Source organism: Macaca fascicularis, chromosome 15 (assembly GCF_037993035.2).
Source record: "Macaca fascicularis isolate 582-1 chromosome 15, T2T-MFA8v1.1".
NCBI classification, from domain to species: domain Eukaryota; kingdom Metazoa; phylum Chordata; class Mammalia; order Primates; family Cercopithecidae; genus Macaca; species Macaca fascicularis.
Window position 1 is genome coordinate 9,787,778 of NC_088389.1, and position 15,318 is coordinate 9,803,095.

The 15,318-nt window shown below is 56.1% G+C and overlaps 1 protein-coding gene across 1 annotated transcript; it reads left to right on the forward strand.

Annotated features, from left to right (window-relative positions):
- Positions 1 to 20: 20 nt before the first annotated feature.
- On the forward strand, positions 21 to 15,064 carry LOC135967346 (SH3 domain and tetratricopeptide repeat-containing protein 1-like). Its single transcript, XM_074016114.1, has 6 exons — positions 21 to 835; positions 4,397 to 4,578; positions 5,769 to 5,928; positions 9,019 to 9,141; positions 10,968 to 11,164; positions 14,664 to 15,064. Exons 1-3 carry the CDS (start codon positions 313 to 315, stop codon positions 5,769 to 5,771), a joined length of 708 nt encoding a protein of 235 aa, XP_073872215.1. The 5' UTR covers positions 21 to 312; the 3' UTR covers positions 5,772 to 5,928; positions 9,019 to 9,141; positions 10,968 to 11,164; positions 14,664 to 15,064.
- Positions 15,065 to 15,318: the final 254 nt, after the last annotated feature.

Sequence of the window (15,318 nt, forward strand, 5' to 3'; positions counted from 1 at the left end):
CCGGGCCTGCTTCCTGCTGGCCAGGCACCACGTGCACCTCAAGCAGCCTGAGGAGGCCCTGCCCTTCCTAGAGCAGCTGTTGTTTTTGCACAGGGACTCGTGAGCCCCAGAAGCTGCGTGGCTCTCAGACTGCTGCATACTCCTGGCTGACATCTACAGCCGCGAGTGCCTGCCCCACCTGGTGCTGAACTGTGTCAAGGTGGCCTCATTGAGGACACAGGACTCGCTGGCTGGTTCACTGAGGAACGTGAACCTGGTGCTCCAGAACGCCCTTACAGCCACCATGGCTACCATGGCCCAGCCATCACCTTCATGACGCAGGCGGTGGAAGCCAGTGCTGTTGCCGGAGTACGTGCCATCGTGGACTTCCTGGTGGCCCTGGCCTGGCTGCATGTGCTTCATAGGCAGAGCCTGGTGGCCCTGAACATCTTGCAGTCTGTCCAGGATGCAGTGGTGGTCAGCGAGGACCAGGAGGGTGTGATTGCCAACATTGGTGGCCATGGCTCTGAAGAGGACGGGCCAGACGAGGCAGGCAGCCGAGGGCTACTACCATGCCCTACGCGGGTGGCTTGGGACCTGGGCCAGCGGAGGAACCAGGCAGTGGCGCTGGCCAACTTTGGGACCTTGTGCCTGCACACGGGTGCCAGCAGGCTGGCCCAGCACTACCTCCTGGAGGCTGTACGTCTGTTCTTGAGGCTTCCCTGTGGGGAGTGTGGCCGGGACTTCACCCACATACTCCTGGGCTACCTCTTCACCCGCCAGGGCCCGGCCCAGCAGTGCAAGGGCTACTACGAGTGGGTCCTTCTGGTGGCCGTGGAGATGGACCACGTGGAGAGTGAGTGCCCCAGTTCCTCCTGTGAGCCTTCTGGGGCCACTTGGGTCAGGGCACACCTGGGGTTTGTGATTCGGAAACAAGTGGTGGTTTTTCCACCATCGAAAGCGCTGAGTCATGGCCAGCAGCAGATGTTGGCAAACGCCCTGGAGACAGGCCGTTCCCATGCAGGGCCAGGCCCTCTGTGCCCTACTGAGGCAGGCAGCTCTTCCTGGTTTGCCCAGGGACCATCCTGCCTTGAGCACGGAAAGTCCTGCGTGCTGGGAATCCCTAGACATAACCCTGGGATCAAGGCATGTTGTGCTGAGCTGGGACTTGGGGCCCCTCCATGAGCCAGGCCCTGAACGCCAGTTCTTGTGCCTGTGTTTGCTTGGTATCTCGGCAGCCCTGTGCACCGGTCATCCCACTTCACAGAGGACACAGGGGCGGGTGATTGGCCAAAGCCACAGAACAGTTCACGCAAAAGCAGCTCGTGCTGAGTGTGCCAGGCCCCACCCACAAAAGGGGCTTGTGGGGTCCTCGGGAGGGAGGTGCTGAGCGTGGGAATGTGAGCTTCAGGCCAGAGAAGCCACAAAAGGGTGAGTGGCGTGATGGCGGAGCAGCACTTGGCCCCGGGTTAGGGAAGCCTCTTTAGTCTGGGCCCAGAGGGTTGAGAGGATTTAGTCAAGTAATAGGTGTGGATGAGGGGCTGATGGTGTAGCCTGTGTGAAGGCCCAGGGGTGAGAGAGTGGGGGTGAGTCAGCGAGGATGGGTGGGGTGTGAGTGGTGGTGTGTGAGTGGGAGTGTGAGTGGGGATGAGTGTGGTGTGAGTGGGGGTGAGTGAGTGGGAGTGTGAGTGGGGATGAGTGTGGTGTGAGTGGGGGGTGAGTGAGCGGCAGTGTGAGCTGGGGTGAGTGAACAGGGCTTATGCAGGGAGGTGCAGATTTGGGAGGGGGTGGGTTGGGTGCTGGATGGTGAGAAGCTCTTCTGGAGAGCTAAGCAGGGCCTGGGGCCTCAGGCTGTGGCTTGGCCTTTTCCCCAAGAGCACTGGGGAGCCACGGAGTGCTATCGAACAGTCACTGCAGACCGAGCAGTGAACGGACAGTAGGTGGGCAGGGCTGTCCAAAATCTAGGCCACAGAGAATAGATGAGGAAGTTGAGTGCAGGGAAATGGCTGAGACAAGGGATACTGCTGAGTCCCGTCTGCCTTGCAGTGCTTTGTCATGGCATAGTGAGACCACTCAGAGGTGCCTCTTGTGGCCTGGACCAGAGCTGCAGGGGCTGTGCCCAAATCTGAATCTGCTCATTTCCCAGCACAGGCCTGGCACCCACTCCTGGCCCTAGGAGTGATGAGATTTTGGAAAGGACCGTGTGAAGGGGCCCCGGTCCCACACATCTGCCCAAGGAGGGTTGGGGGGTTCAGACCCAGGCTTCTTCCCCAGGGACATTCTCTGAATGGAAGGAGACCCTCCAGGAACCCAGCGCCGCAGCCCCCACTGCAGCCTCCGGTGGCTCCTGGCACAATAGCCTGTGGTACCTCCTCCTACGAGGCCCTCCCCTGGGTGCTGGGGGATTCAGACTTGGAAATGCAGGCCAGGGAACGGGGATCATGCTTCCCTGTCTCCCCACCCTGAGCTGAACGGTCGGGGAGACCGAGGGCGGGGCTGATACCCCACATGCTTCCTTGGGGTCATTTTTGAGTCACTTTCGGTAGTTTGTGTCCTTCTAAGAGTTTGGCTGTTGTGTCTAGATGGTCTGGTTTGTTGGTTTACAATTGTTCGTAGTGTTTTCATGGAATCCTTTTATTTCTGTCAGGTCGGCAATCATGTTTCCTCTTTCATTTCTGATTTTAGAAACTTGGGTTTGTAATTGTTTGTTTATTTTTATTAGAGATGGGGTCTCATCATGTTCTCCCAGGGGGGTCTTGAATGCTGGCCTCAGTGATCCTTCCCCCTCGGCCTCACAAAGTGCTGGGATGACAGGCGTGAGCCATGGTGCTCAGTCTCTGATTTTCGTCATTTGTGCCCCATCTTTGTTTTCTTGGTCAGTCTGGTGAAAGATTTGTCAATTTTGTTATTATTTTCAAAAAACCCACTTTTGGTTCTGTTGATTATCTCTTTTGTTTTTCCATTCTCTGTATTTTTACTTCCCATTTCCACTCTCACGTTTATTATGTTCTTCCTTTTATTCACTTTGGGTTTAGTTCATTTTCTAGTTTCTCAAGGTGGAAAGTTAGGCTTTTGATTTGAGATTTTTCTTCTTTCTTTGAATGTAGACATTTACAGTTATAAATTTCCCTTTCAGCACTGCCTTAGCTACATCTTGGTGTTTTTGATACACTGTGCTTTTTTTTTTTTTTTTTTTTTTTTTTTTTAAAGTTTTGCTCTATTGCCCAGGCTGGGGTGCAGTGGTGCAATCTTGGCTCACTGCAACTTCTACCCAGGTTCAAGTCATTCTCATGCCTCAGCCTCCTGAGTAGCTGGAATTACAGATGTGCACCGCCACACCCGGCTAATTTTTGTATTTTTTTTTTTATAGAGACAGGATTTCACCATGTTTCCCAGGCTGATCTCAAACTCCTGGACTCAAGCGATCCTCCCGCCTCGGCCTCCCACAGTGCTGGGATGAGAGGTGTGAGCCACCGTGCTGGCCCGGGCTGTGCATTTGTTTGTATTCTTTTCAAATTAATTTTCAGTTTCCCTGATGGTCTCTTCTTTGACTCACTGGTTGTTTAGGAGTGTGTAGTTTTCACATATTTTTGAATTTCCCACGTTTCCTTCACTGTCGATTTCCAGTTTCGTGCCAGTACAGCTGAAGAACACCTCTGCTTTGGTCTCAGTCCTTCTCCCTTCACTGAGGCTCATTTTGTGGCCTGGCACATGGTCTGTCATGGGGAATGTCCCATGGGCGCTCAAGAGGACTGTGTATTCAACTGTTGTTGGGGGGCGTGTGTGACAGATGTCCATTCGGCGTACCTGGTTTCCTTTGTTAATCTTCAGAATGTTTCTGACACTAGAAAATCAGAAGCTTTCCACCGTTCCCAGCGCCCTGGCTTTGGGAGAGGCCAGTGAGCCTGTGGGTTTGGAGCCTTGTTGCATGAGAGAAGCATGTGTGGAAATGCCAGGGGCCGGTTTTGAACCCCATTCCCCCAACATGATGCCGTGTGTGGCAGACGTGATGCTTGGCTTTGCTCTCTCAGGGTTCCATCTGCGACAGAGGCTACTTGTGTCCCTGGTCTCATCATCTCAGGCTGAAGGTGGCCCTGGTCCTGGCCAGAGGGGCTTTGTGAAGCAGAAATAGATGGCCTGGTGCAGGGGCCGAGCCTGGCCAGGACCTCGGCCCTGGGAGTTGTAAAGAAGGCCAGCCTGTACCATGAGCATGTGCACCAAGCTGTGCCCATGTCACGGTGTGCTCGACGCCTGCCCTTGCACAGGTGCATGGCCTGTCTGAGCCCAGGCTCCCTGCCTATGGGGCCCAGGTTCACAGAGGTGTGAAAGAGACAAGCACAGAGCAGGGGCCTCTGAACCCAGCCAGCCTCGCTTCGATGCTGGGAGGCTGACGTCTTCCATTTTGTCTTCTGCCCAGGCCAGCTGCGGGCCGTCCAGCGGCTGTGCTACTTCTACAGCGTCGTCATGCCCAGCGAGACCCAGTGTGTCATCTACCACGAGTTCCAGCTCTCCCTTGCCCGCGAGGTGGCCGACCAGGTGCTGGAGAGAGCAGCTCCTGGAGACCACCAGTCAGCTCTACCTGTCCCTGGGCACCTAGTGGTGAGGACTGGCTTTGCAGTGGTGGGGGTGTGGAGGGGAGCAAGGGGGTTGGGGTGGCAGGGAGGGGGGCACAGGGAAGCTGGCCCAGGGCCTCCTCAGCCCCTTTCCTTTGGATCATTTGGTTCCTTGGCATCAGATGCTTTGAGCTGGTGGGTCTGGGGTCGTCCCAGGGCTGCTGCTGGCTTGTGAGTCCCAGCTTGAGTCTCCCTTGTTGGGTCAAAGGTCATCTCAACCCCAGCAGAGGCAGTACGTGCACTCTGGGCTGTTCTTCCTACTATGGTGGCCTTTGTCATCTGACCTCTGCCTGCCCTGAGTCTTGACTCCTGGCCTTCATCTGTCCCCTTAAATGTGACCACAGCAGCCACCTGTGGCTTCTCTCCCACAGAAGACAGAGCCAATTGTGTCACCTGCTTCCCCGGGGCAGGGTTTCAAGGTCTCACGTCCCATATGTGGCCCACTCGGCTTCCCCCAAGCATGCTGACCTGGTGGGGTAACCATGGCCCTGGCCACCCCACCCACAGGGCCTGGTGACATTGCTGCAGTCACAGCCCCTCAAGTGTTAGACCTACTGAGAGAGCAGGGAAGGGGCCAGATTCCATGGGGACCCGGGAGACTGGCTCCAGTTTTGGCCTCAGGTTCACAGAAGGAAAATGGGCCAGTGTGCTAGAGCCATGCTTCTCAAAGTGTAGTCCCTGGACCAGCAGAGCAGCATCCATGTCACCTAGGAGCCTGTGGCAAGTGGGAGTTCTAGGGCCTGCCCCAGGCCTGTGGAGCCAGAAGCTCTGGGGGCAGGGCCAGCAAGCTATAAGGACAGGCCTCCGGGTGACTGTGATGCCTGCACACCTTGAGAACCATCGGCCTAGATAGCCTCTGAACACTAACGGCTCTTGGTGCGTCTGGAGAAGACACAGGCCATATCTGGGAGGCAGGGGAGATGGACTAGCACTTTCCTCCTGCCACAGGGCAGCATGATGCTCGATTCCCTCAGAAGGATGTCCTTCATCTTTTCCATGCCGTGTGTGTTCACCCTGGCCCTCCCAGCAGCCTGGGAAGGGCAGAACACTGCACATACAAGAGGGCCGTTCCCAGTCCCCACATTCCAGATTCATCTGTCACCAGACCCACGAGAGGAGGCAGACTGGTTCCAGGAGGATGAGAGCCCTTGTTCTGACACCTGTGTCTGATTCCAGTGATTCCAGGGCCTACAAATCCTCTCTGGACTACACCAAACGAAGTCTGGGAATTTTCATTGACCTCAAGAAGAAAGAGAAGGAGGCACATGCCTGGCTGCAAGCAGGGAAGATCTATTACATCCTGCGACAGAGTGAGCTGGTGGACCTGTACATCCAGGTGAGTGGCAAGGGATGCAGGAGGACCCCTGTGCTGTTCACTCTCTGTCCATCCACCCATCCATTCATCCTTCCATCATCTATTTACCTGTTCATCCTTCCATCCATCCATCCATCATCCATCCATCTGTCCTTTCATCCATCCATCATTCATCCATCCTTTTATCATCCATCTATTCACCCGTCTATCCATCCATTCACCTGTCCATCCACCCATCCATTCATCCTTCCGTCATCTATCTATTTACCTGTTCATCCTTCCATCCATCCATCCATCCACCATCCATCCATGCATTCTTCCATCATCTTCCCATACACCTGTGGGTCCTTCCATTCACCCATCCATCATCCATCCATCCATCATCCATCCTTCCGTCCATCCATCCATCATCTATCCATCCATCCCTTCATCCATCCATCCCTCCATCATCCATCTATCTGTCCATCCATCCATCCATCATCCATCCACCTGTTCATCCTTCCATCCATCCATCATCCATCCATCCATCCATTCTTCCATCATCTTCCCATACACCTGTGGGTCCATCCATCCATCCATCCATCCATCCTTCCATCATCCATCCATTCATCTGTTCGTCTTTCCACCCATCCATCATCCATCTATCCATCATCCATCATCCATCCATCCATCATCCATCATCCATCCATCTTTTTATCCATCCATTCACCTGTTCATCCATCCATCCTTCCATCTATCTTTCCATCATCAATCCAACTGTTCATCCTTCTATCTATCAATCCATCCATCCATCATTCATTAATCTATTCACTTCTTCATCCATCCATTCACCTGTTCATCCATCCATTCATCCATCCATCCATCCTTCCATCCTTCTATCCATCCATCCTTTCATCCATCTTTCCATCCATCTTTCCATTATCCATCCATTCAGCTGTTCATCCTTCTATCCATCCAACCATCTTCCATCCATCCATGATCCATCCATTCACCTGTCCATCTATTCATTCATCATTCATCTTTTTATCATCCATCCATTCACCCATGTATCCATCCATTCACTTTTCATCCATCCATCCATCCATCTATTCTTCCATCATCCATGCATTCATCTGTTCATCCTTCCATCAATCCATCTTTCCATTTATCCATCCATCCATTTATCCATCCATCCATTTATCCATCCATGCATCCATCATCCATTCGTGTCCATTCTTCCATCCATCGTTCATCCATCCTTTTATCATCCATCCATTCACCCGTGTATCCATCCATTCACTTTTTCATCTGTACATCCATCCATCCATTCATCCTTCCATCATCTATGCATCCTTCCATCATCCATCCATCCTTCCATCCATCCATCCATCCATCCATCCATCCATTCATCCATTATGAATGCATCTATCATCCATACTTCATCATCCATCCACTTGCCTCCTGTTCATCCTTCCATCCATCCATCTGTCCATTCATCCATATATCCATTCATCCATCATCCATCCCTCCTTCCATCATCCATCCGCTCACCTCCTGTTCATCCTTCCATCCATCCATCATTCATCCATCTATCCATTCATCCATCCATCATTCATCCATCCTTTTATCATCCACCCATTCACCGGTCTATCCATCCATTCATCTGTTCATCCATCCATCCGTCCATTGATCCTTCCATCATCCGTCCATTCACCTGTTCATCCTTCCATCCATCAATCATCCATCCATCCATCATCTATCATCCATCATCCATCCATTTATCCATCCATCCATCATCCATCCATACTTCCATCCTCCATCCATTCACCTGTTCATCCTTCCATCCATCCATCATCCATCCATTCATCCACCCATCCATTCATCCACCCATCCATCATCCATCCACCCATCCATTCATCCATCCATCCATCCATCATCCATCCTTTCACCCATCCATCCATTCACCTGTTCGTCCATTCATCCATCCATCATTCATCCATCTACCCACCAATCTACCTATTAATCCATTCCTCCATACATCTATCTGTCCATTTGTTTATCCATACGTTCGTCTATCCACCATCTATCCATCCACATGTACATACATCATCTACCCTCCACCCATCCATACATTATCTACCCACGCATACATACATACAGACATACCCACATCATTCCACCCATCCATCCATCCATCCATCCATCCATCCATCCATCCATCCATCCATCCAAGTATTCATCTATCCACACACCCATCCATCCATCCATCCATCCATCCATCCATCCATCCGTCCATCCAAGCATTCATCTATCCACACACCCTTCCATCCATCCATGTGTCTACATCTCCTCATCCATTCATCCATCCATCCACTCATTCCTAAGCCACTGCTGAGCACCTGTTGTGTGCCTTTTCCCTCACTCCAACTGGTTCCCTCACATCCTCCCCTGGTGGCGAGCATCTTCTCCCTGAGGGCAGAGGCGCGGCCCCTCACAGTGCACAGCACCTGCTGGTATACAGCACATGCTCAAATAATGTGACCACTCAATTAACACACAGAAGAACTTGCTCCAAGCGACATGTGGCACATCTCCTTATACAATGAATCTATCATAGTGGCTGTTTTCAGAGGCTTTCCCAAACACAGTGTGATCTGGAACAAATTGTGAAGCCCACGAGCCTGATGAAGCTTTCATTATTGAGCACCTGCTATATACCTCCTTGAGCTGAGGAGAGGGATGAAGAGCTCATGGCCAAGAGGGGACCAGGCCCACCCACAAACACTGCTGATGTGGCAGGGATGTGGCAACGCAGAAAGGAGCCAGGGGCTGGGCTCCCAGCAATCTGGGGGCCACGGAGACTGGTTTGAGTGCAGGGGGAGTGGGCTAGGGCTAGCCCTGTTGGTAGGATTCACAGGTGTCGGGCTCCTGGGCTGCAGCTGCTCAGTCAACTCCTGGCACTCAGGAGCATCAGTTCATTGTCCTCATGCCAGTGGTGGGAGCAGCGCTAATGCACAGGGTCTGAAAAATGCTCAAGTGTACCTGTACTGTGTGAGAGGAAGGAGCCTGGCAAAGGTGCGCGTAGCCACCTCGCTAGGTGTGGGTCTTGAGGGAACTTCTGTCTCCTTTCAGGTGGCACAGAATGTGGCCCTGTACACAGGCGACCCCAACCTGGGGCTGGAGCTGTTTGAGGCAGCTGGAGACATCTTCTTCAATGGGGCCTGGGAGCGGGAGGAAGGCATGTCCTTCTACCGGGTGAGCTGGCCTGTGGGCTGATGTGGGTGGGCCTCAGTGGGGCACCTGGAGGGCTGAGGCACAGGTGTGGCAGGGTAGAGGCCTCCCAAATGGAGGCAGGGCCACCCATGCACATGATTAATTTCCAAGTGGTCTCACCGGGAATGATATTGACCATGCCCCTGCCTGGGACAAACGCTCGGGGCCTGGACGTGACAATGGCTCTACCCTTGTACCTGATGACCTCAAGCAACCATGAGTGGGAAGTCCTGTCCCCATCTTCCAGATGAGGAAACTGAGGCTCAGAGAGGCACAGGGACATGCCAAAGGACACACAGCATATCAGTGGGAGACCCAGGTCTGCATGCACCCCGAAGTGGGACGGCTTCTCCTTTCCTCTGAGCTCACGGTGTGGATCAGCCCTGGGCACAGATCAATGTGGTGTTTTTAGAGCAGAGAGGAGTGCTGGCTCCCCCCAGTCAGACCTCCGGTGCCCAGGTGGGAGAGGCTGGTCTGAGGCTATCGGGTGTAGCTGGATGGGCCTCAGGTGACTCTTCAGCCCCCAACTTGGATGTCTGAACTGTGTGTTATCCCAGAGCCCAGAGCTGTGTCGAGGTGCAGGGGTAGCTGGGGTGTGGGAAGCTCCAAGCACATGTTTGAGCTCTGAGGAGGGCGCTGGGCATGGTGGGTGCTGCGGGAAACCTGACCCCACCTGCCTGTGTTGAGGACCGGGCCCTGCCCCTGGCAGTGACTACAGGCAACCGCAGGGTGGAGCTGCAGCTACAGCTGTGCAACAAGCTGGTGTCACTGCTGGCCACACTGGAGGAGCCCCAGGAGGACTTGGAGTTTGCCTACATGGCCCTAGCACTCAGCATCACTGTGGGTGCGTCCCCTGAGCCCCCGCCCTGCCAGGACCCACACTTTGCCAGAGCCCAGCCTCCAGGTCTGCAGGCCAGGAGCTGAAACAGCTACTGGATTTTCCTGGTCTCCTGTCCAGGCAGGCAGCTCTGCCCAACTGGCTTCCCCGTCCGGCTGTGGGGCACAGCCCGAGGTCTCTCATGCAGTGCAGAGCTCCCTGCCTGACTGAGCTCTGCTTCCTCTGCCTGTTCCCGCTGCTGACCACAAGGGCCGCCCAGTGTGCCCTCTGCCTTCCAGACATCCCAGGCATCTCGTTGGTCCCTGTATGTGTCAGGCTGAGTGGCACATTCCCTTTCTCTTGTGCCCTTCCCACCGTCATCAACCACACGGCTCTCTGGCTGATAAAATCCCAGTTCCCCTTCCAGCAGTCTGCCCCTTAAGGCCGTGCATCCCCTGGTGCTGTGCCAGGGTCGTCTGTCCCCCTGCAGAGACAGGGAACCCTAGGCAGGCCACATGCCCCAGCGCCTTGTGCCCGGTGGCCCAGTACACAGTAGGTGTGCAGCTGACTCCCCAAGGTAGGGGGATCTGATCATGACACACCCAGGAGGAGTCGGATGTCACGTCTGTGGGTTGCCTGGAGCCGGGGAGCCCGGGAGCACCTGCACTGCATGGCTTTTGGGCTCCCCTGGTTAAAACCAGTGAGCAAAGGCAGGTGGCTATGTGTAGGCACAGAACTGGGCCATCCAAGTCCGACTTTGCCAAAGCCTCTCAGTAGACAGGGGCAGGCCTTATTAGTTCTGCTTTGCAGATGGAAAAGTGAGTCTGGGAACCTGGAAGGGAATGGCCAGAGCTGCCCAGGTGACCACAGGTGCCTGGAGACAAGCCACGTGTGCTGCCTGGGGGTCTGTATACCTGCTCCTGAGGGGCATGTTCCCTCCCTGCCCCAGAGAGCCACATCCTCACACCTGCCCCTTTGGCCTGCACCCCAGGGGACCGGCCGAACGAGCGTGTGGCCTACCACCGGCTGGCCGCCCTGCACCACCGGCTGGGCCATGGCAAGCTGGGGGAGCACTTCTACCTCAAGGCCGTTTAGCTCTGCAACTCGCCGCTGGAGTTCGACCAGGAGACCCTCTACTACGTGAAGGTGTACCTGGTGCTCAGTGACATCATCTTCTACGACCTGAAGGTGGGTGGGGAGGGGCAGGGCTCGGGGTGTTCCTGGCCCCCTTGGAGTGGGATCTCCATCCGGACCCCAGAGGCCTGGGTTCCAGCCTTTCTTAGGAATGGCCCAGTGGCCTCCCTGGAGCTCTACACCCAGCTGGAGGAGCCGGCAAGGTTAGCAGGTAAAACCCAGCTCCCCAGATGGCCAGGCCCCACCCTCAAGAACTCAGTCTCAGCCAGGGAGGCTGACACATGAGTGGGCAATGGTGGCCTCTGGGTAAAGAAGGGGGATTGTAGTCAGGGGGCCCTCCTGGAGGAGGTGACACCAAAGCTGACTCTTGACAGTCAAGTGTCAAGGTGCATTTAACAAAGAAAACAGGGTCGGGAGAGTGACATTTCAGAGGACGCCATCATCCTCACATTGAATCCACGTTGCAAGATCCAACCCAAATCTTGGCGCCTCCTCTAGGAAGCCTGCCCAGGGTGCCAGCCTGCACTGAGCAATTCCTTCCTGGAGTCCCGAGACACCTTGAATCTTCACATCACCCAGGAAGGGTGGGGTGGGACCAGTATCTTACCATTGAGTTCACAGACAGGGAAACCCCAGCTCAGGGCAGGTGCAGTGGGGCGGGGCCCCAGCCAGCCAGGCTGAGGCCTTGTTAGGTCGGGTGTGTCTCGAGGGGAGGTGCTGTGCTCCCTCTGCCCCCAGCCCTGCAGGGGTGGAGAGCTGGGATTGGCAGACTGAGACCTGTGGTGTCTCCACCCATCTGCCCAGCGGGCACCGCCCCTCCTTAGCATCACACCAGCCTCGTGTCAGTGCTCCTTACGGGCTGAGGGGCCAGGGCACTCCAGTCCAGGGGCCGAGATCTTGGGGGCCTTAGAACAACATGAGGAGCTGGGGCAGCCCTAAGACCCTGCCCCGTATACCCCACCGCAGGCCTGGGGCTGCCCCGGAGGCCCCCGCCCAGTACTGGCGACACCTGGTGGTCAGACGTGATTTCTGTGGCCTCCCAAGTCCCAGCCAGATAGGGAGGTGCCAAGTGTCAGGCCCAGGGGGACGCTGTTCACCGCTCAGGGGCACGCCTGGGACCCAGGGGGACGGGCCTCCCAGAAAAGGCCTTTATCTCTCTTGGTCAGGCCTGCCGCCCACTCTGCCTGTCCAGGAGAAAGGAAAGCGCCAAGTAGCACAGTCCTCCTTCCCATGCACAGCCCTCCTTCCCATGCACAGCCCTCCTTCCCATGCACAGCGCTCCTTCCCGTGCACAGTCCTCCTTCCCATGCACAGCCCTGCTTCCCATGTACAGCCCTCCTTCCCATGCACAGCCCTCCTTCCCATGCACAGCCCTCCTTCCCGTGCACAGCCCTGCTTCCCATGCACAGCCCTGCTTCCCATGCACAGTCCTCCTTCCCATGCACAGTCCTCCTTCCCATGCACAGTCCTCCTTCCCATGCACAGCCCTCCTTCCCATGCACAGTCCTCCTTCCCATGCACAGTCCTCCTTCCCGTGCACAGTCCTCCTTCCCGTGCACAGCCCTCCTTCCCGTGCACAGCCCTCCTTCCCGTGCACAGCCCTCCTTCCCGTGCACAGTCCTCCTTCCCGTGCACAGCCCTCCTTCCCGTGCACAGTCCTCCTTCCCGTGCACAGCCCTCCTTCCCGTGCACAGCCCTGCTTCCCGTGCACAGTCCTCCTTCCCGTGCACAGTCCTCCTTCCCGTGCACAGTCCTCCTTCCCATGCACAGTCCTCCTTCCCGTGCACAGTCCTCCTTCCCATGCACAGTCCTCCTTCCCGTGCACAGCCCTCCTTCCCGTGCACAGCCCTCCTTCCCATGCACAGTCCTCCTTCCCGTGCACAGCCCTCCTTCCCGTGCACAGTCCTCCTTCCCGTGCACAGCCCTCCTTCCCGTGCACAGTCCTTCCCGTGCACAGCCCTCCTTCCCGTGCACAGTCCTCCTTCCCGTGCACAGCCCTGCTTCCCGTGCACAGTCCTCCTTCCCATGCACAGCCCTCTGGGCCTCATCGTGACTATGCTGTCAGCACAGGCCAGCTTCCCACAGGGAGGCCCCCTTGGAATTCCCCAAGGGCGGTGTCTTTCCAAGGCTACACCCTCCTCCATGTATAGGAGGCTCTGGACCCAGGGCCCAGAGGAGTGGGAGAAGAAGCCGGGCTGGATGGGACCTGGAAGGCTGGCAGAGAAGCAGGGGTAAATGGGCATCTTTGCCAATTGCCTCTAAAATGGGGTCCCCTTTAGTCTACACATGAGAGTGAGCCCTGGAATAGGGTGGATTAGGTGTTTACTGGCTCAGGCTGTCACTCACTACAGGCACATGGAAATGCACACGCAAATGCGCACAGGCACGGGCACACGCACACACAGGCGCGCACACACAGACATGGACACACAGGCATGCACACAGGCACACACACAGGGACATGCACGCACAGGAACACAAACACGCACATTCACATGCACAGGCACACACAGAGACATATGCATTGGCTGGCTCCTTCCTGTTTAGTTGGGAAGCCCCCACCCCTTCAGGAAGCCTTTGCCTTCCACACCCGGCTGAGTCTGGGGCCTCCTGGGCTTCCCTCTGCCACAGCCCGGGCCACCCTGTGTGGTCAGTGTTCACTCCCACGTCCCTCAGACTGGAAGCAAGGACGTTAGGCTCAACCATGCACCCAGCACAGAGTCCAGTGTTCGGCTGGGCCAGGGGGCATTGGATGAGCGGTGGCGGTGACTCGGGGCCTTCTCACGCCCCTGCTCCGTGTGTGGGGCGGGGCAGTGAGGGAATGGACTGCTGCATCTTGGACTTTGTCATTGGCCCTGGGAGCCATCTTGAGATGGTAAAGAGGGACAGGCCAGGCATGGTCTTAGAGAGGTCACTTGGGTGACCGCCATGTGGAGGAGGTGCCTGGGGAGAAGCCGGGTGGGGGATGGGAGGGTGAAGGAGGAGGTCTGGGAGGCGGCATCCCAACCCAGGGATGGTGAGTTTGAGCCAAAGACGCATTGAAAATGGGAGTGGATGTCTGGGGAGTCACACTCCGTCAATATTTCAGGGAACATTGCCAGAGAGGACACCTGTGACATGGTTTTGTACCTGGCCTGGCCCGTGGAGGGCCTGGAAATGGTCAGCATGGACAGGGGCCAGAAGGGAGCCTGGGTCACTCAACGCAGTGGCCCTGCTGTGGCTTGGAGCCACGGGTCCTGCATGGAACTCTCAGAGCAGGCAGGATCTGCCCTGACCTCAGCCCATGGGGAAAGCAGCCACTGCCTGCAGAGAGGGTGGCACTGGGGCAGGAGGCTTGGGGTGAGTGGGGCGTAGGGACAGTCAGGAAGGTTTCCAGGGGTGTCAGGGTCGTCCCCACCTCCTGCAGCTGAGACCACAGCAGTGTCACAGGCTTCGGGGCTCATGGGGTGAGCCAGCATCGGATGGACATGTGGAATGACCTGGAGACAGGAACGGCCTCTGGGAAGACGGGCTCCGAGTCCCCCTTTTGCTGACCATGACCTGTCCCCTTCAGGATCCATTTGATGTAGCCGGGTACTACCAGCTGGCACTGGCAGCCGCCGTGGACCTGGGCAACAAGAAGGTACAGCTGAAGATCTACACGCGGCCGATCACCATCTCCCACAACTTCCTCCTGGACTGCGAGAAGTGGCTCTTCTACCAGAAGGCCAGGACCTTCGCCACAGAGCTCAGTGTCCACAGGGTCAACCTACCTCCTCTGCCACTCTGCGGGTGGGCCCCCTGGTTGGCCTCCAGCCACCCTCGCTGAGGACAGTATCCGAGGGAGTGGATTTTGTGCAAGGAGGATGATCTCCTGCCTCTCCTGGTGTCTCCCGTAGCTCGTTTTCTGGGTAATGGAAGCATAAAAGCAGGGTTCAAATAGCAATAAATGGTTTTTTTTTTTTTGCAAAAACATACCGAAGTCCCCATGGCATCCTTCCCTGTGTGCTTCCTGGGCTGTGTCTAGGGGACAGCTCCTTCCCTGGTGGCAGCCCTCTGATCTTGGGGATGAGAAGGACCGTGAGTCCAACAGACCTGGGCCAGGTCACCATGAGCCTCGGTTTTCTTGGCGGCCAAAGGGGAGATGGTGATTGAACTCTGGGCAGCTCCCTGCTCTCCCTGCTCAGAGTTCTTGCTGTAGATCTCGTGCCGCCCTTGCCTTTAACCTT